This window comes from Erythrolamprus reginae, chromosome 2, assembly GCF_031021105.1.
Source record: "Erythrolamprus reginae isolate rEryReg1 chromosome 2, rEryReg1.hap1, whole genome shotgun sequence".
In the NCBI taxonomy this organism is placed as follows: domain Eukaryota; kingdom Metazoa; phylum Chordata; class Lepidosauria; order Squamata; family Dipsadidae; genus Erythrolamprus; species Erythrolamprus reginae.
The window spans coordinates 243715236-243736623 of NC_091951.1; the positions used below are offsets into that span (position 1 = coordinate 243715236).

The 21388-nt window shown below is 41.5% G+C and overlaps 1 protein-coding gene and 1 long non-coding RNA gene across 6 annotated transcripts in view; one reads left to right on the forward strand and one right to left on the reverse strand.

The window, feature by feature from the left end:
* Nucleotides 1-1359: 1359 nt before the first annotated feature.
* On the reverse strand, nt 1360-19431 carry LOC139162236 (uncharacterized). Of its 3 annotated transcripts, none has more exons than XR_011558285.1 (5): nt 19377-19431; nt 18297-18398; nt 9870-10041; nt 6261-6431; nt 1360-2647 (listed from the first exon to the last, which is right to left on the reverse strand). It is a non-coding gene; the product is annotated as an uncharacterized lncRNA (long non-coding RNA). The 3 variants fall into 3 exon arrangements; XR_011558283.1 differs by lacking the exon at nt 19377-19431 and adding an exon at nt 18658-18839; XR_011558284.1 differs by lacking the exons at nt 18297-18398; nt 19377-19431 and adding an exon at nt 18658-18839.
* The window catches only part of FSD1L (fibronectin type III and SPRY domain containing 1 like), a 46859-nt gene continuing 44445 nt past the window's right edge, over nt 18975-21388 (forward strand). For 2 of the 3 annotated variants that reach the window (XM_070742377.1, XM_070742375.1), the window contains exon 1: nt 18990-19209. In XM_070742377.1, coding sequence (XP_070598478.1) covers nt 19195-19209 — 15 coding nt within the window. In that variant the 5' untranslated portion in view covers nt 18990-19194. Of the gene's footprint in view, nt 19210-21388 lie in introns of all 3 variants that reach the window. The other variant, XM_070742374.1, reaches the window with a different exon arrangement.

Sequence of the window (21388 nt, forward strand, 5' to 3'; positions counted from 1 at the left end):
GATTTCTCTACCGATTGTAAATATCTTTCACGCTTCTTGCTTTCGCCAGATTGGAAGATAGGGAATCTTGATTTGATTATCTTCCTCCTTGGTTTCATTTGTCTGAATAAAGCTCGTTTTAATAGTAGAACACTGTCCGCTTTCTAAAGGTCTCGGCATCTCCATGGGCTGGTGAAGGACCTATTTCTTGTAAAATAACAAGTTCTTGTAAAAGCCATGGAAAATCATTGTTTTAATAGGGATTTGCTGAAATTTTTTCAGCACTAAACATGGCTTGGATTTCGAAGCCAGTTGGAAGGGATTTTTCACTCTAGTGCTTTACGCTTTCCAAATTACATCTGTAATCTCTTACATTGTTGACTGCTTCTTTTGCTAATTCCTATCTGAAAAAGACAAATAGAAGTTTTTCTTGCCCCCCTTAAGAAGCCATTAAGGTTCCCAAGGCCGAAAATCAGCTGGCCTAGGGCAACGTCTCATGTGCCCTCTGATATGCTCCGCATGCCACCTGTGGCACGCGTGCCATAGGTTTGCCATTATGGACCTAGTGAATGCCACAAATAGGGATAACTTCGGGTCAAACCTGACAAGGGCAGTGCACCATGGTGTTTTCAACTCCACTGCATAATTTCAGTTTTTTGGGTTTAATAATCATAGGCTCCGATAATGCTAAAAGCCTAGTAGAATTGCACATCTAACTAAATTGCTCAATTAGCCAATCATCATTTTCTATGTGGGCATGAAATAAAGAGCTTTTGATGACAATTGTTGCCCTAAAACTGAAGTAAGGAAGAAAGGGAAAGGAAGAGAGCAGTTAATACCTTCTGGAAAGGCTTCTGAAGTGCTAAGCTATGCTGAAATATTTTATCGAGACAGACAGAAGGAAAGTGTCCAGAAAACATACCAACCAGGAAATTGAACTAAGGACTTTACGATCTTCCAACTAGGCAATGTTCTTCACCTAAATATAGATAAATACAGGGTCGTCTTTGAGTAAAGTCATGTTGCTGTTCAAACTTTGAATTGGATGGGTCATTTGTTCCTTCCTATTTTGTATTGGAAGAATTGGAAGAAGCATGATAGGCCAGCAGTTAAAGATCTTGAGTTTGTCAGCTGAAAGGCCGACAGCCCAGGTTTGAGCTGCTGCTATTTACCTCTGCTGACGCCCACTTAGTAGTTCGGAAGCATGCAAATGTGAGTAGATAAATAGGTATCATTTCAGTGGGAAGATAACAGCTTTCCATGCGCTTTAGCATATAGTTATGCTGGCCACATGATACTGGAAAGGATCTTTGAACAACGGTGCCTCCCTTGGCTAAGAAACGGAGATAAGCAACGCCCCCCCAGAGTTGGACACAACTGGACAGTGGAAACCTTTATTCTTTAATGTCAGTATTATCCTACCTGGTGAAGAGATCTGAAACACTGAAAGTTTTTCATTCCAGTTCATGCTGAATTCACATTGACTGATTAGATTCAGTTGCAAGCCTATCCCCACTGAATTTGAAGAAAGCTAAACTTGACATATTTATTGTTTTATAATTACCAAGGATTTCAACTGTGACCTGAACTCACTGAGTAGTTTCTGCCTCCCCCCACCATTTCAATATGGAATCAACAATACAATAAAAATATGAAAATAGAATATATATGAAATATTTTGAATACACCCTGCCCCAAGTCAAATGGATTTAACAAAATTTACCCACCATCAAGTAAGTGTCCTTTGGACTTTGGTCTCAGAAGAAATCGATTGGAAAGGAAATAGCTATTTCAGTTAAAAATAAGTCTTCCTTAAATATTAACTCAATTTGGAGTCAGACGTAGCACAGAGTCACACTGTATTTAATTGTAACTTACTGTTTAGCTAGTCATTCTGATTTATAGTTATCATGATATATATATTCAGCCCATTACAGTTCATTCCATACAAATGGTCCTCGATTTACAACCATTCATTTAGTAACCGTTTAGCATTATGTGGTATTGAAAAAAGTGACTTTACTACTGGTCCTCGCGCTTTTACGACTGCTTTCCCAGTCGACTCCCAACAAGTAAAGTCAATGGGGGAAGTGGGATTTGCTTAATTACCGTGTCATAAGATCAGACACAACTCACTTAACAAATTCGTTACTTAGCATACGGTCCCAAATGTCATAAGTCGAGAACTACCTGTAAATAAATCATGAATGATACATTTTTAACATGATCAGTTCTGTGTAAGGAGCACTGGCAAGTTCTTTCATCGTATGTTGTCAAATCAGTCGACTCATAGCGATTAAAAATAAACTGACAGAGAACATTTATGGTAAAGCCTCCTGTAGCTTGGCTAGCATGCTTTTTGCACACCAACACAATCCAATGCTGTCTTGTATCTGTTTTAACTGTTAAAGTATGTTTAGTTAAACCTCCGAGGGCATCAGTCACAGTTACCATAGTGTATATAAAAAGTTGTTTATGGGTAAATGAATGAGGGCAAGCCAGTTGCTGAGACATAGTTTTCCATGCAGGATTTTCGGAAGAACAGAGGCGTCTCCGATGTGTAATTATGTATGTTAATTATTCTGGAGGGAAATCTATAATCTTGTCTATATAGAATATGTCTCGGTTATCCAAGGAGGCTGGATTGTTCTCGTACCACTTGTCAGATCTGCAGAGATAAACAGGGAAGATGAATAAAACAATAAATGCCAACAAATCAAGCCATAAAACAGCAGATTAGGAACTTCCTGAGTAGCAATCATTCAAGCTCTACCTAGGCTATGATAAGTAGCCAATGTGCAGCCAACAGTGGCCGTTTGTCCTTGGCTCCCTTTTAAGATCCATTGTTCCTGGCAGTCTGCAGACGAGACAAGCAGAATCCACGGTATCGTCTCTTTCTTTGCTTGCCTCAGTTTAATTTAATAAGTGCAAAATGTGAGGCTGAGCCAGGCTCTTGTTCTAGCTAACACTTCACTGAAGGTCTTTGCTGGATCTAATCGCAGACATTTGCATTTACAGCTTGACATGGAGCACCCTGGGATTTTGTTTTAAAGTGGAATATAATTTGATGTTGTGGTAAAGATGCTGGCTTAGAACCCAGGAGACATGATTTCTGATTTTATCTCAGCCATGAAAGCTAGCCTGCCTGCCTGCCTGCCTGCCTGCCTGCCTGCCTGCCTGCCTGCCTGCCTGCCTGCCTGCCTGCCTGCCTGCCTGCCTGCCTGCCTTTATTCATTCATTCATTCATTTATTCATTCATTCATTCATTCATTCATTCATTCATTCGTCCAATACACAAATACATAGGAAGAAAAATAGACATGTAGTAATATATATAAGGGTAAAGTGATCTTAGAGGAGAGGATATATGAATGAAAGAAAATATATATGATAAGTGAGAGAAAGGAAAGACAATTGGACAGGGGACGAAAGGCACACCAGTGCACTTATGTACGCCCCTTAGTGGCCTCTTAGGAACCTGGAGAGGTCAATCGTGGAGAATCTAAGGGAGAAATGTTGGGGGTTAGGGGTTGACACAATTGAGTCTGGCAATGAGTTCCACGCTTCAATAACTCGATTGTTGAAATCATATTTTTTACAGTCAAGTTTGGAGCGGTTCATATTAAGTTTGAATCTGTTGCGTACTCTTGTGTTGTTGTGGTTGAAGCTGAAGTAGTCATTGACCGGTAGGACGTTGCAGCATACGATCTTGTGGGCAATACTCAAATTGTGTTTTAGGCGCCATAGTTCTAGGCTTTCTAGGCCCAGAATTGTTAGTCTATTTTTGTAGGATATTCTGTTTCGAGTGGAGGAGTGAAGGGCTCTTCTGGTGAAATATCTTTGGACATTTTCAAGGGTGTTGATGTCTGAGATGTGGTATGGGTTCCAGACAGATGAGCAGTGGTCTAGGATGGGTCTGGCAAAAGTTTTGTAGGCTCTTGTGAGTAGTGTGAGATTGCCTGAGCAGAAGCTGCGTAGGATCAGGTTAACAACTCTAGAAGCTTTTTTGGCGATATTGTTGCAGTGGGCTTTAGCACTTAGGTCATTCGATATTAGTATTCCAAGATCTTTTACTGAGTGTGGCTTGGCAGTGAGAGATTGTTTATTCAGTTCGTATGTGCGGTTTGGATTCTTTTTGCCGATGTGGAGGGTAGAGCATTTGTTGGTTGATATTTGAAGTTGAGTTATCCCAGTGTTTCTCAAATCGTTTAGGTCAAAGAACAGAATATAGGTAGCCCTCGATGTACAACTGCAGTTAAGCCCAAAGTTTCTGTTGCTAAGTGAAACATTTGTTAAGTGAATTTTGACCCATTTTATGACTTTTCTTGCCACCGTTGTTAAGTGAATCACTCTGGTTGTTAAATAAATAACACTGTTCTTAAGTGAAATTAGCTTCTCCATTGCTTGGCAGGAGGTCACAAAAGGGGATCACATGACTTCAAGACCTGCAACCGTCATAAATATCAGTCAGTTGCCAAACATCTGGATTTTGACCCCATGACCATGGGGATGCTACAATGGTTGTGTGAAAATTGGTCACAAGTCATTGTTTCAGTGTCGTCGTAACTTGGAACGGTTGCCAAGTGAACTGCTGTAAGCCGAGGACAACCTGTACAACCTAATTCTGCATGATAATTGGCATTAAGATTGCCTTCAGTGCATGCACTCAAGGGCACAAACGCACATAAAAGCCACTCTTACGTTTTTGAAAAGCACCAACTTTCTGTGTCACTGTGTACAGCTTTTATTCTGATACCAAAAGCAAAAAGGGGCTGATTTTTAAACAAATTCACGGAACCTGAAAATGCAAAAGCAATGAAGCTATCCCCGTGTGTGAGAAAATGCCACATGGGCTCTCATCTTTGCAATGTCTGATTTTCTTAAAAGGAGTTCTCTCTCCTGGGGGCCTCCAGAATAAAGACCATGCCTTCTCCATTTTAGTGTGTCCTTGGGGAAAGGGGGGGGACATGCATTGTTCAAACTGGACCCCGAGGAGCTGTCATGAATGTCTGCAGCCTCAGCAAATTCCTTGCTTTGGATTTTGCTGGGAATCAATACCCAATTTCCTATCTACCGTGTTAGAAACGGTTGACATTTGTGTCAATATTTGCTTCCTGCTGTTTAAATCTCTGACCTTATCACTTTCCGAGCAATCTTGAACCTATGAACATTAGGAACTTCCAGCATCAATAAAATGCTGCACGGGGACTGGCTCAGCCGGGAATCAGGAGAGAATTCATCAGTCCCTGCGCAATAGCTCTCTGGGGATGTGACCTGTCCCCTCCAGCTGTCCTTGACAAGATCTGCTGCCTTATCAGCCATGTGCTTTCAGTCAACAAGCCCCAAAGCCATTGGTCCTCTTCCCAGGGGGCGCATCAAAACCACAGCCTGACCCCTGTAGGTCACAAGGGAGAAGCCCTTTTTAGGCCAGCCAGGCTCTCGTCCTGCCCCACTGCCTGTGCTGGAAAGCGCCAAACCCCAAATTCGAGACCCTTGGATTCTGCTCTCTGCCAACAGTTCCGACCTCTTCCTTTCAATTCACAAAATGATTTCCACGGCTGTGTTAAGTAGCACAGCTTCTTCCTGCTCTTAAAAGGTCTTTTTCTTCTCTTGGATTAACTCCTCTTAAAACTCTCACGTTCCAGTACTGGGGTGCAAATCCTCCCTTCTCTTTCAATGCGTAGTTTGCCCAAACTAGGCAGAAGGCCTCTGTGCCATTTATTATGGGAGATAAAGGGTTCCTTCCCTTTACTGGCTAAATTCCACTTTGAAATAAATTTAGCATGAGGCTTGAGTTCTGTGGGTGAGCAAATAACAGACGGTGGTTTTTATTGGTTGTGCTTCCTAAGGGATTAGTCGTTAATGAGTATTATTTATTTATTTATTTATTTATTCATTCATTCATTCATTCATTCATTCAATTTTTATGCCGCCCTTCTCCTTAGACTCAGGGCGGCTTACAACATGTTAGCAATAGCACTTTTTTAACAGAGCTAGGCTATTGCGCCCACAATCCGGGTCCTCATTTTACCCACCTCGAAAGGATGGAAGGCTGAGTCAACCTTGAGCCGGTGATGAGATTTGAACCGCTGACCTTCAGATCTACAAGTCAACTTCAGTGGCCTGCAGTACAGCACTCTATCTACTGCGCCACCCCGGCTGACATTAGTTAAATAATACGTTTTTAGTGGAACACTAATATGACACATTGAATGCAAATATAAACAAAGTTCATACTTTGTGCAAATTGACCAAATTGCTGTTCGTGGCAGAACCCTTACATAAAATCTTTCTCTGTCAAACATCAACTTTCTCCATTTTTCCCTTCAGCAATCTTCAGCTACTCTTCCATCCAGCCAATGGTCCAAATTGCCAACTCTTATAAGATCTTTCACCATTGTACTTTCCCTTCAGCCCCCAGTCAGCTGGTGCATATTCAAATGGTTTTCTTACTGATTAAGACAAGAACACAAACAATGGGTATTAAATCTCAGTATCCACAAGTTGGGAAGCTTTGCCAAAGACTATTTAACTCCTCCCCTGTCAATGCAAAGCATCAATGTATGGCAGTATAGGTCTGTTGATTTTTTAAGGAATTTACATTGTTCATGCCCTCTGTATCATGGACTCGGAGTCATCAGAGAATTAGATATCTGATCCCCACTGTAAGAAATCGGTAGTATGAGAGTTACAGTTCACAACTCTCACATAAATAGAACGGCCCAGTAGAAAAGTACCACAGCACCCTCTACTGGCCATGTAATCAGAGAGTAGCAAGTAGCAGTAGTGTAGGCATCCAACTAACATCACATGCTCCTATCTCATATGTATATCTACAATATGGTCGTAAAGTACCCACATTGTTTACATTAATAAGTTAAGAATTTGGATAGCTAAACAAGACCATCCTCATGGCAGACTTTGGGAAAAGAAAATTAGCTGGAAATTCTAGTTACATAGCTCTGTATCATAGCAAGCAGTTGACTGTTCATGGAGGGAGGGGGGGTATCAAACAGGATTTGAACTTGGTCCTTTTTATTTACAGTGGTACCTCTACGTAAGAATGCCTCTACTTATAAACTGTTCTAGATAAGAACCGGGTGTTTAAGATTTTTTTGCCTCTTCTCAAGAAACATTTTCCACTTACAAACCTGAGCCTCTGAAACTGTAACCAGAAAAGGCAGGGAGAAGCCTCTGTGGGGCCTCTCTAGAAATCTCCTGGGAGGAAACAGGGCTGGAAAAGGCGGGGAGAAGTCTCTGTGTAGCCTCTCTAGAAATCTCCTGGGAGGAAACAGGGCTGGAAAAGGCAGGAAGAAGTCTCTGTGTAGCCTCTCTAGGAATCTCCTGGGAGGAAACAGGGCCGGAAAAGGTGGGGAGAAGCCTCCGTGGGGCCTCTCTAGGAATCTCCTGGGAGGAAACAGGGCCTCTACCCTCACTGTGGTTTCCCCAATCGCATGCATTATTTGCTTTTACATTGATTCCTATGGGGAAAATTGCTTCTTCTTACAAACTTTTTCTACTTAAGAACTTGGTCACGGAACGAATTAAGTTCGTAAGTAGAGGTACCACTGTATTTATTTTTATTTCTGAAAATGCTACTCCCAGTGGCATTGATAGGGTGGGGGGATTAAAATCCACAAGATGGCAGCACAGAGTCAAAATTAAAAGCCCAGGGTTCTTTCCAGAAGAAAACATTTTCTCCATGGTGAGTGAGATCCCGCAAGCAGACACCGTTTTCGAACTGGCCAAAATTCATTGCAGGAAGAAAGTAAGAAAGCATTCTCCCAAATTCTTCAAGTTTCTCTCCTACACAGGAGCCTGGAGTATGGCAAAATTAATGTCAGTTGTAGGAAAACAAGATGACATAAGGAATTGCTTAAGCAGTTTCTTTATTGAAGTTCATTCATAGACAGGAATCTTGCCAGATTAAACAACACTTTGCATAACTAATCTGATAAATGCGGTGAAGAATTAGGAAAGATTCTTTCTTAGTGTCTTCTTGCATGCAAATGATTCAATCTGATCTGTCTCTTCTCTCTTCCCTCCTATAAGTCAGTGCCAGATTCCATCATGGTATCAATATTTAGAATACAAAAAAAAAAGAAACTGCTGAGAGGAAGATCCAACACCTCTACTAAAAATAACAGAACAGGGTATATAAAATGTGTTATTTATTAATTAAGTTTGTATCCTGGCTGCCGGTTTATGCAATGCTCCAGGCATCTTAATAATATAAGAACAAGAACAATATCATTAAAATCAAGATAAAATCTTTCAGCAATCATTTCTAATCAGACCTGAGAAAATGAAATTTACAATGTCCTGATTCAGCAAATTGCGTCAAGAAGCCTCAATGTGGCTAACCATGATTTTTTTCTGTTACCCATACTTGACTAGATTCACACAGATATAGTGGCATTTCTACTTATGAACTTAATTCGTTCCATGACCAGCTTCTTAAGTAGAAAAGTTTATAAGAATAAGCAATTTTCCCCATAGGAATCAATGTAAAAGCAAATAGTGTGTGCAATTGGGGAAACCACAGGGAGGGTGGAGGACCTGTTTCCTCCCAGGAGATTCCTACAGAGGCCCTATGGTGGCTTCTCCCTGCCTTTTCCGGCCCTGTTTCCTCCCAGGAGATTCCTACAGAGGCTCCACGGCGGCTTCTCCCTGCCTTTTCCAGTTACAGTTTCAGAGGCTCCGGTTTGTAAGCGGGAAATGGTTCTTGAGAAGAGGCAAAAAAATCTTGAACACCCGGTTCTTATCTAGAAAAGTTCGTAAGTAGAGGCGTTCTTAGGTAGAGGTACCACTGTATATGAAACTATCCATATATAAAACTGGGATTTTCCTCTGAAAGCGATGCAATGGCAGCAGCCCCTGCCACAGCCCAACACACTCCTTCATCCTGACAAGCAGCCCTGGCTCAAGGTGACCTTGCCTAGTGCTACTTTCCTCCTCTTCAAGGACTTCTTCATTGGGAGTATCTCCCTTCTGCAGGAAGCGGAAGAGACACAGCAGCCTTTCACCTGCTAAGAGTAACAATGTCGACTCAGGACTTGAGACCAGCACAATTTGCCAGGAAGAAACCCAGGAAAGTAAGACTGGGCACTTCGTCTATCACATGCACGAAGGTGATACCTTGTGAGAAAGGAGCTGTTCTGCTTGGCTGGGCTCGTTGCCAGTGAAGGAGTGCACTTTGCTGGGGTGGCTCCCAATTTGCTAGTGAGCTAAATTCAGGGTATTTATTGCAAAATAAAAGCCATATGATTCTGGAATCTGATTATTCTGGAATCTGAAAGTACACCTGTAAATCACCCAACTCCAATGGGTATGTGCTTCTATTAAATCTCTATTTGGATTTACCCTGTTGATGATAGTCTTCCCTGTTATGAGAGCAATCCACCTTTGAATGGTGTGTGTGTGTGTGTGTGTGTGCACTCGCGCATGCACACACAAACACACAGACATTTATATGACACCTCTGGGCAGCTTGCAAATACTATTAAAATGAAGATGCAAACACGAAAACTTTAAATATTAAATAAACATAAATTTAATTAATAACCAGGATATGCAAATCTGTCTGTTACATTATTACTGCCAGACTAACAATGCCCGATTCTCCAAACATTGCCCGATTTTTTAGATTGATGACTGGGGAAGGGTGGGAGGGATTGTTACACAAATGCATTCATCGCCTCTGGATACCACATAGCATCCTGCCATAAACCATTTCAGGTTAACTGGAGTAGCTAAGTTTCAAATAAGCAAGCCACATTATAATTTAATGTCATGTACTAAATCAACCACTGACTGTAATTAGCTAAGAAGTAAGCTACAGCTTGCCTATATATACACAAGCCTTCCCCCTGTCCCTTGGGATCTCTTACCTTGATATATTGGGAGGACTAAGCAGCTTTATCCCACCGATGTTGAACAATGTCTCTTAGCAATTAAGTTCAGTGTAGAGAATCAATTTCCATTGTCCAAGTATCAATTTCATGAAACTGATATCAGGAGGAGTCTGGTAGTACCTTTTTCCACTACAGTAACACATTTTACCTAAAGGCAAAAGCTTTCATCAGATACAATTCACTACAATATCAGATACTTCTGGATTTTTACCACCCGTACACTGACATCATTCTCCTTCTACCATGTAATAAATATATACTGGTAGTTCAAAGGAACATAGATACCTCCAATATTAAACCCTAGTTCAAAATCAAATTAGTAAGTCTAAGAACTTTTCCCAAGAACATTAACAATTAACAAGAGACGGGGTGGCGCAGCAGGTAGAGTGCTGTACTGCAGGCCACTGAAGCTGACCGTAGATCTGTAGGTCAGCAGTTCAAATCTCATCACTGGCTCAAGGTTGACTCAGCCTTCCATCCTTCCGAGGTGAGTAAAATGAGGACCTGGATTATGGGGGCAATATGCCGGCTCTGTTAAAAAGTGCTGTTGCTAACATGTTGTAAGCCGTCCTGAGTCTAAGGAGAAGGGCGGCATAAAAATCAAATAAATAAATAAAATAAATAAATTTAGAATAGTGTGAAAACCTATGCTGCAATGAAGCATTATTCAATTGCATCCCCAACAGCCTGATGACAATTTCTTTTCTATACAAGTACCATGGCACCAATAAGACTGAAATAATATTTTTGCATTGAATAAACCTTACTCAGAAATGTTTGATTAAATTAAAATTAATTATATTATATTATTTTATATTATTTAAATGTAATTTAATTTAATTGACCTATATGCTGCCCATCCCATGGGACTCAGGGCAGCTAATTATACATTTATAGCATTTTTAAATAACTTTTATAACATATTTATTAATCAAAGGGTTTAATAAAAAGGTTCTTTGTCTCATAAGATTTAGCAATCACTTCTAATAACCTGTTCAGCAAATGAGAAAACCAGATTTGCTTAATTACCACATTATTAACTTAACAAATGCAATGATTCACCTAATAGCTGTGGCAAGAAAAGTTGTAAAATGGGGAAAACTCACTTAACAAATGCTTCACTTAGCAACAGAAACTTTGGGCACAATTGCAGTTCTAACTTGAGGATTACCTGTATTTATTATTTAGCGCAGGGTGAAGGACAAGGATTACCTATTCTATATATGGTTCTAGAACCTGGACATTTCTTAATGCCCCTGCCCATCAACTCAGAACTGATGGTGATGTGCACCTATTAGCGATGTAGAGAGCTTTTTGATTCAAGTACCCTGGTTCCCTCTTCAGCTACAGTTGTGCTAAGTCGTAGAAGCTTTAGTGCCAGCTTAAAATGTATTCCTCCCCCCACTCTCCTGGCCCTGCAATTACAAAATAACTGTGGTTGTTGAGTTTAGATACTGAAGAGGCAGGAGACTGGCAGAGAGACTTCACCTCTTTAATTGGTCATGGTGAGCAAACATCAGCCCCTGTCTGCTTTTGGCAGGGGTTTAAATAGGGAGCCCTATTGGGGAAGGAGCCAATCAGAATTTCCCTACTCCACTTCCTTGTCGGACCGGAGTGAAAACTTCGCAGCTTCTCAAGACATAATAGTGGCCTTGTGTGGGGAGGCCAGAGGGCCACATGTAGGGAGCCCAGAATGGGACTGGTTGGTGCCTTGAGAAGTTTCCCCTCTGCCTTTTAATCCATTTCTAACATACCTTACTTCTTTAAAATTGTACATCTTGTTTTTTATGCTTTTAATATTTTATTGTAGGCTTTTGCCTACAATTCTGGACAAGTCATTCTACTTTTCATCTGTCAGCATTCTAAATTTACCCACCTATGTCACCAGTCTACAATTTTAAGGAAGGAGAAGGAGAGGATAATAGACAGAAAATTTTGGGGGAAATGAAGCTTTGTAAAAAACCTGGAGGAAAAATGGAACTTTTTGGTTATGTGTATACAAGAATGTTTTATGTGCAAAAATGGAAGAATGGAAGAATGGTTGGAGAAACTGATGAAACTGGTGGAGATGGCCAAATTAATTGCTTTAATCAAAGAGAACTTTATACATTGATTATCTAACTTTGTTTCTATCTGGAAATTCCTTCTGGATTTTGTGTTTGAGATAGAAAAATAATGAAATTGACTTTGGGATTTACTGATTAGACAAGGGGTGATTTTTTGTTGTTATAGAAATGGCTAATATATGGTGTATACAAAGTAAAAAGTTGAGGCTGTAATGTTATGTTTATTCTATTGCACTGAAGAGCTGGTAATTAACCCTTTTTTCTCTTTTTCCCTTTTATCCTACACTTCTCTTCCTCCTACCTTTCAACTATTTTCAGTTTTATTTGTATTTTATACTCTAATAAGTTTATATGCCCTGAGTCCACTGGAGAAGGGCAGCCTATAAAGTCAAATAATAGATATAAATTCAAATAATAAATACAATGATCTTATAAAAAGATAGATGGATAGACAAACAAACAGGTCATTCATTTTTTTAACCTATTGAGGAATTAGCCTATCGAACAAAATTAAAGTGGCTTAAGCTGGTTAATAGAACAAGGCAATAATCCATATTGGATAAGAGCTTTAGAAAATCCAGGGTTCTAATTGGTTGGAACAGTTGAGTCTATAGCATGACAATGCAGCATTAACAGGAGCTTGTTTATTTATTGAGACAAGCTGCAAATAATAGAAATGACCTTCCAGTAATGCTGGGATTTGGGCATGTATAATGTCTGTGATGACGCTTGGTGCTTTGCCCTGAAGTAGAATGGCAATGGATGTGAAGAAGTGCAATTATATTTGAAGTTAGCAAGTCTTCATTACTGTAACCCACACAAGTGACAACACCACACCTCTGAAGAGGAAATCAACATCTCCCATATGCTTCACCTTACCTCTCACTCTAAAATTCTTTTCCCCCCTCTCTAGCAGGATTGCTGTGCAAGTATTTAAGCAATCCTGCTCACAGTTAAGTGTGCATTCACAAGCCACCTAACCTGTTTCCCCAAAAATAAGTCACCCCTGAAAGTAAGACATAGGAGAGGTTTTGTAGAATTGCCTAATATAAGGCATCCCCCAAAAGTAAGACGTAGGAGATGTTTCATTTCGCAGCATTCTGGAACAGAACATATATAAAACTGCTGTACATAAATTGCATACCAAAACGCGGCATCAATCAGATTTAAAACACATCCAACATGGTAGTGGTACAGTAGTAGTAAGAAATTCTTGATAGGGTTCAGAGTTTGTCTGGTTGTGCTGGTTTGTGATGACAACTACTGTACAGTATATAATAAATGTTCATTTTGTTTGTTCAGCAATAAATGTGAATTCTTCTTCATTGAAAATAAATAAGACATCCTTTGAAAATAAGACGTAGCACATCTTTGGGAGCAAAAATTAATATAAGACGCTGTCTTATTTTCGGGGAAACAGGGTACATAGTAGGGTTATTGTGAAGATTACTGAATTCACATATTGCAGCAAGCCAGGTTTTGTTGCATAAATCCCACCTGGCTAGGCTTATACAACATGCTACACTGTAAAACACAATAGCTGGGTTCACACGATGCTCTAACTTAAAAGTAAACCATGTACAGTGTGGCTTTGTGCAGCATCCAAACTTAGTGTATATGGATGAAGCACTTTGCATTATTGGGTATATCAGCTTTCTCCAATATGATGCTCTCCATTCCGACAATGTTGTGTATTGAGGGAGGATAATAGACTTTGTAGCAATGGAATAAGCCTCCAGCCTCTTTTTAAACAATAAACACAGAATTACTTTTCCTATAAATTCTAAGTTCATAGAACAAACAATGTTTGATTTGACTTTGGTTATTTCTTGAATGTTCTGGGGCAGTGTTCCATCTAATTTTTTTGGGGGGTGGGCGGAAAAGTATAGTGTCTGAGCGGCAGTCCCTTTGGGACTGGGCGGCACAGAAATAATAAATAAACAAACAAACAAACAAACAAACAAACAAACAAAAAACCCACCCTGTTTTGCCTCAGAGAATTTCAAAATAAAATACTGTACTGTGTGTCTATAACAGTGAGCTCATAATAGGGCAACTCTATCAATATCAAAATGCCACTTAAATAGTTGAGCTAGTTTCAAACTAGATTTTGATTTTCTTTCTCTCTTCCTTACTCCCATTCTTTTTCTTTCTCTTTTCCTTCCTCTCTTTTTTCTATCTGTTTCTCTCTCTTCCTCTCTCTCTCCTTCCCTCTCACTCTTTCCTTCTCGGCTTCTGGGCAGGTTTGGAAAACTCTGAGTTGATGATGATTTTTAAGTGAGCGATTCTGCTCAGCTTAGAGGGAACTATGTTCTGGGGTGTTATGTGAACCTCTTCTATTTAATTTATGACTCAATGTATTATGCAAATCCAGAAATCATTTGCAGTATTTCATTTTGCCTAAATATTAATGACACTCCCTCTTTCCTGATACAACCTGTGATAAATTTAGCCATACTTTTGCATACTTTTTCAGGGTTTTTCGCTTCAGATTTAGGCTCCCCATCAAAAATGTTATTTGTACATCGGAACTCCACATCCTTTAAATTTAAATGTATGGACACTAGAATGGTAAAAAATGTGTGGTGTATATGTTCATATGCTGCATACATACCATCCACACAAGGAATCCTTGGTTAATAGTAACTGGGACCAGAATTTCCCTCATCAAACAATGCCATTGCAAAATATGAAATTACATGACCGTATCACTTAATAATAGGAATCCACACTGCCATCACTAACTGAATCCGAGCAGTTGTTAGGAGAGCCAGTTTGGTGTAGTAGTTAAGGTGCTAACCTACACACCAGGGGACTGTGAGCTCTAGTCCCACCTTAAGCATGAAAACTAGCTGGGTGACTTTGGCCTGTCACACTCTCTTATCCGAACTCACCTGAGAGACGTTGTTGGGAAACTGGGGTGGGAAGGGGGCTGTATTTATTTGTTTATTTATTGGATTTATATGCCACCCCTCTCCGAGGACATTAGGTATGTTTGCCACCTTGAATTAAATACAAAATAATAAAGAGGGGAACATAACAACTTAACATACTATTATAAAAGGACACGCTCTTATCCAAGTTATTTCCAACCTCAAGCTTTTGTAAAGAACTGCCTCCTTCAGCATTCTCCACAGTAGATTACCTCCCCACATCTCTGCTCTTTTGGCTGCCTTGCCAAAATTCCTAATACAATTACTGTACTTGTATTAGGAATTCAATCTGGGTAGGTCAACATTCTTCAAGTACAATACTGCAAACCCAAGGTGTGCAGATATTTACACTATACAGTACTTTGTTTCCTTGAAGTAAAATCCCATGCTAATATTGACATAACGTGCATAAAAAGCTGGGTTGAATTGTGAGAAAAAAACTGTCTATAGTATTATTGGGCAACGCTATTATAAAAAAAGTCAGGGGCTTTCTTCACTGAAATTTAACTCCTGGTCACTATAGCAACACGGAAGTGATTTCCCATTGTGTTTTTCTGAAATACCTTTGTCAAATTCAACAGAAAGGACCCCAGAGAATGGATTCAAGGGTTGAGTTTTTCCTGAATTACAGATAGCCCAATTTTTTTGTTGTTGAGTGAGACATTTGCTAAATGAGTTTTGCTCCATTTTAGGACTTTTCTTGCCACATTTGTTAAGTTGATAAGTTATTAAGATGGTTGTTAAGTGAATCTGACTTTCCCATTGATTTTGCTTGTCAAGTTTGCAAAAAGCGATCACATAACTTTGGGACACAGCAATGGTCTTAAGTTGCCAAGCATCTGATCATAGAGATGCTTTGAAGGTTGTGTGAAAAATTGTCATAAGTCAATTTGTTCAGAGCCCTTGTAGCTTTGAACTGAAGAGAACCCTGACATTAAACAGGTTGTGGGCTGTTTACGATGTGTCAGCAGGTGGATGGTAAAATCTATACTGGCATGAATTGTTCTGCCACATGTTGGGCAGACAAGTGTGGGCACCAATGTTGTAGCATTTACAGCTCTGGCTTTGCGGAGTGCTCGCTCCTCTTCTGCTATGGCTGTTCTTCTGTCCTCAGATATCTGGCAACCTTGGTGAATCAACATGTGCCAGGGTTCCTTTATCCTTTGTGTGACTGCTTTCCTTTAGACAGCTCATCATAGAGAAGCTGTTCATGTGATGGTCTGGCATCCTTGCAACATGGCCTGCCCTGTGTGTCTGGGCTTTCATCAGCAGGGTGGGAATTGATGACAGGCCTGCTCTGGAGTGGACCTCAGTGTCAGGCACCTTATCCGGCCACCGGATCCTCAGAATTCTATGGAGGCAGATCATGTGTAATTGCCTAGCATGCTTCCTGTATACAGCCCAAGTCTCATTGGCATACATAAGGGTAGTTAGCACTACTGCTCGGTAGTCTTTGAGCTTTGTAACAGCTCATTCCACGATGGTCCCACAAGTTGGCCAAATGCAGAACTTGCCTTGGCGATTCTGTAACTTTGAACAGCCACTAAATTAACTGTTGTTAAATCAAGGATTACCTACCAGAATATTCATCAGGAGAGTTTTTAAAAAGTATGTTTAGGAAGCATAGAGACCCACAACATTATTCTTCCTTGCTGTCATTTACAGTGTTCCCTTGACTTTCGCGGGTCCGACATTCGCAAAAAGTCTATACAATGCTTTAAAAAAAAAATTAATTAAAAAATACTTCGCGGGTTTTTTTTTCTACACTAATGTTTTTCCCATCCATGACATCATTTGCTAATAAATAATTATTGTTAATAAATAATTATGTTAATAATTATCAGGATCATTAAGTATCTTCTTCAATGGTGAGTAATAATGGTGAGTAATAATCTAAAGGTTGTTAATGGAAGGCGAAATTGTAATTTAGGGGTTTTAAGTGTTAGGGGATGTCCTGCGATACTGTTCATAGCCAAAAATAGTGTCATTACTTCCGCATCTCTATTTTGCGGAAATTTGACTTTTGCAGGCGGTCTTGGAACGCTTCCGCCGTGAAAGTCAAGGGAACACTGTACTTATTCAAGAAATGTTAGCAGCAATTGCATTCTGCAGGTTCATCTGCAGACTAAAACATATGAAGAACAGTCCAGTCAACAAAGCAGTGGAAGTGATGTGCAGGTGCCTGGAGGCTGTTGGGGCCTGGATGGGTGTCAACAAACTCAAACTCAACCCAGACAAGATGGAGTGGCTGTGGGTCTTGCCTCCCAAGGACAATTCCATCTGTTCGTCCATTACCCTGGGGGGGGGGACTACTGACCCCTCAGAGAGGGTTCGCAACTTGGGCGTCCGCCTTGATCCACAGCTGACATTGGAACATCATCTTTCGGCTGTGGCGAGGAGGGCGTTTGCCCAGGTTCGCCTGGTGCACCAGTTGCGGCCCTATTTGGACAGGGAGCCATTGCTCACAGTCACTCATGCCCTCATCACCTCGAGGTTCCATTACTGCAACGCTCTCTACATGGGGCTACCTCTGAAAAGTGTTCGGAAACTTCAGATCATGCAGAACGCAGCCGCAAGAGCCATCGTGGGGCTTCCAAGATTCGCCCACGTTTCTTCAACACTCCGTGGCTTGCATTGGCTGCCGATCAGTTTCCGGTCACAATTCAAAGTGTTGGTCATGACCTTTAAAGCCCTACATGGCAATGGACCAGATTACCTCCGGAACCGCCTGCTGCCGCACGAATCCCAGCGACCGATAAGGTCCCAGAGTAGGCCTTCTCCGGGTCCCATCGACTAAACAATGTCGTTTGGCGGGCCCCAGGGGAAGAGCCTTCTCTGTGGTGGCCCCGGCCCTCTGGAACCAACTCCCCCCGGAGATTAGAACTGCCCCCACCCTCCCTGACTTTCATAAACTACTCAAGACTCATTTATACCGCCAGGCATGGGGGAGTTGATAGCTCTTCCCCCTAGGCCATTACAAGTTATGCATGGTATGTTTGTGTGTATGTTTGGTTTTATAATAGGGGTTTTTAGTTTTTTTTTATTATTGGATTGTACATATTGTATTTATTATTGTTGTCAGTCGCCCCGAGTCTGCGGAGAGGGGCGGCATACAAATCCAATAAATTATTATTATTATTATTAGTTGCAGGAAGTGGGCCATTATTGGGTTCTTGGGGAGGACAGGGGATGCATGCCCACTTGAGATTTGGCTTTGTGCATGCGAGGATGCTCGCGTGCGATATTTTGCAGATTTCTGGTGGTTTTTTTGCTTTCGCACATGCGCGGAAAGCCACTGGGAGTGCACCAGGAGTGCCAGCGACAGGTAACCCTTGCCTGAACTGGGCATGGCTAGCCTAGGGAAGAGAAGGACCAGGAGTAACATGATAGCAGTGTTTCAATACCTGAGGGTCTGTCATAGAGAGGAGGGGGTCAACCTGTTTTCCAAAGCACTTGTAGGCCAGATAAGAAACAACGGCTGGAAACTGGTCAAGGAGAGATTCAACCTAGAAATAAGGACAAATTTTCTGACAGTGAGAACAATCAACTAATGGAACAGCTTGCCTCCAGAAGCTGTCGCAGAGACTGGCTTGCCATCTGTCGAAAATAGTGTAGGCGACTTTCCTGCTTGGGCGGGGTTGGACTAGACGACCTACAAGGTCCCTTCCTGCTCTGATCTTCTATTCTAAGACCCTGCAAGTCCCGTTCAATAATAGGAAAGATGCATATCCCATCCAGTCCTAGACAAGCAGGACCAATGCCTACCTTGGCTCTGAAACCATTATCACGCAAGGCTGCAAAGAGCCGCCTTGGGGTTTTTTTCTGCAAGCCATCCTGGTACTACAGTCCCTTTGGCCAGAGGCAAAGAGACACGCCCGCGAGCGCGCATCGGGTGTGTCCCGTTTTTGCGCCGCCACTCAGGTTAAACCAGACCCCATCTCTCTTCGCCTGGCTGGACCCCGCCCGCGCAGGCAAAAAAGGACGCGAAGTCCATGGGCGGTGCTGGACCGACTTAACCACGCAGACTCAGTAGAGCCCCCCTCCTCGGGATACCCAGACTCAGCGCGCATGCTCACACCAGAACCAGGTTCAAGGCGGGGTGGGGTGAGGGTTGGGAGGAGGCGGGGCTTGCCTGGTACTGGTACTGCTGCTGCTGCTGGGTCGGGCTTGGAGAAACAGCGGCCGTTTGATTGGTGGGAGGGTCTGCGCGGCGACGTTGCCCCTCAGCCGTCGTTCCCTCATTCTCTCCCACCTCCCTCCCTCCCTCCTCCCTCCTTCACCTGCCTGGAAACCGGCCTCGCTATGGAGGTGCAGAAAGTAAGTGAGGGGGAGTCCAGTGGAAGGGGTGGGGAGGGAGCGCTAAGGGTCCGGCTACAGCCTCCAGAGGAGGAAAAAGAGCGGGGCCCGAGATAAGAAGGAGGAGGGGGAGGGCGTGTGGGGGCTCGTGAGTCGAGCGGCCTCTCCCCTGCGAAGGAAGTCCTTACCTTCCCGAGCGTCTCGAGCCGTCTCGCGGCTGCTCACATCCAGCCCCCCCCCCCCCCCGCGCCATTCGTTGGCTTGGCGCGAGGCGACTCGTCGTGGGTGGTCCCTGCCTACCTGGACGAGCAAGTGATGCCCTGTAGCACACACTCCCCCCCTCAGGCGCCTTAATGGAGGACTTTAATGCAATAAGACCTCGCCCTCTGAATGCCTTTTGGGGTGGGGGTGGGGATTAGGAACCCCGAAGCGGCCGTTTTTCTGAGGGGGGCGGCAGTTTAGACCCGCAACTCCTCTATTTTCCCAAAAGCAGTGAGCATGACACTGCTTTCTTTGAGCTGGGACTGCAAGGCTGCTTTCTGGGCGTGGGCCCCCTTGTCACTCCCTGGTGACAACAAGGGCTGATGGTGGACGTTGGAGCCAACTGCTTAATGGGAAAGGGGGCCTGTTGGAAAAGGGGGCCTGGGAGCTGCTGGTTCTGGGAATTTAATTTATATTTATTTATTCATTTATTTATGAATTGCATTGTATTGTATTTACATTCCGCTCACTCCAAACGGACTCTGAGCAGCTAACAATCGGAATAAATACAACAGCAATAAAAACAGTTAAAATCTAATAATAAAAATCAATAATAACAATAATATAAAAAAACATACATGCTTACAATCATTCTAATTGCAGGCCTGCCAGAAAAGCCAGGTTTCAACAGCTTTCAGGAGTTTTTTTAAAAAATAAGTTGCTCAAAACTGGGATGATAGTGAGGAGGATGAATTGAATTTCATTAATTTGACTTCTCTGCCCTCTCCCCATCCCAAAGGGACCCAGGTCGGCTTCCAACAGTCAATAGTACCTACAATAAACAAAGTCAAATATTAGTATTAAGAACAGTAAAACCCATAATAAACTCTAATGAACTATCCAATCAAACCCACAGACATACAATATCAGTTACAATTGGATGTGATAAGATGTTACATTCAGGGCTCCCAGGCTTGCCGGCAAAGTCAGGTCTTCACAGCCTTAATTAATTAGATTAATTTATATGCTGCCCAACTACTGAAGGACTCGGATGGCTTACAACAAAAAACAGCATTTAAAGCAATTTAAAAGTAATATTGAAACCCCAATAAAAACCATACATATCTTCACGACTGAATCTAGATGGTATCTCATTCAGTTACTATGAGAACTGCCAATCTTTTCTTCGCCTTTCCTCATTTTCCAAATAGGTCAGTGGGAGTTGAGTAAGATGAAAAAAGCTTTTGTACATTGAGGGGGGGATAATTATTCATATTTAAGATGTCCCAATAAAAAGCTGAATGTGATTATTGTGTGAACTGCCAATCTTTTTCTTGCCTTTCTTTGTTTTCCAAATAGGTCAGTGGGAGATGGGAAAGATGGAAAGAGCTTTCCTTGTGTACAGTTTGGGGTGTGTGTGTGTGTAGTAAATAAAAGTTATTTATATTTGAGATATTCAAACAAAAGCTGCATGGATTTCTCCAATTCTATATTGCCTGGTGATAGCACTGTTAATAGGATGAACAAGATGTTTGTAAAGCTGGCTAGCATGCAGTTAAGTCCCAAAGGCATTTATTTGCACATAAATCACAATACAATTAAAAGAACTTTATTTACTGCACTTGTATTCTCCCTGTAGGAATTCCATTTCCATCCTTCAATTTCATAAAAGGTGATGTTGTAATTTAGGTAGGGAATGGTCCTAATTAATATTAACTATCTTGAATACTTACTGCTTAGTATTGCTTAGTCATAATTTGACACTGTGAAATTGGAGACACTTGGACTAAAACAGAAAACATTTTGCATGCAAATTCTGTCAAGTGCATTTGTAATATAAGCGTATTGCTTAAGAATATTTTAGTTGTTTGCAGTTTCAAACGAGACTAAGATGAAACTCAAATGGAACTTTAATGTTTTAAAAGTTGTGAACTTTTAGATAACTTTTAAAAACACGTAGTGTAATATTGTTTTGATTTTGAAGAAAGGAAGAATGAAC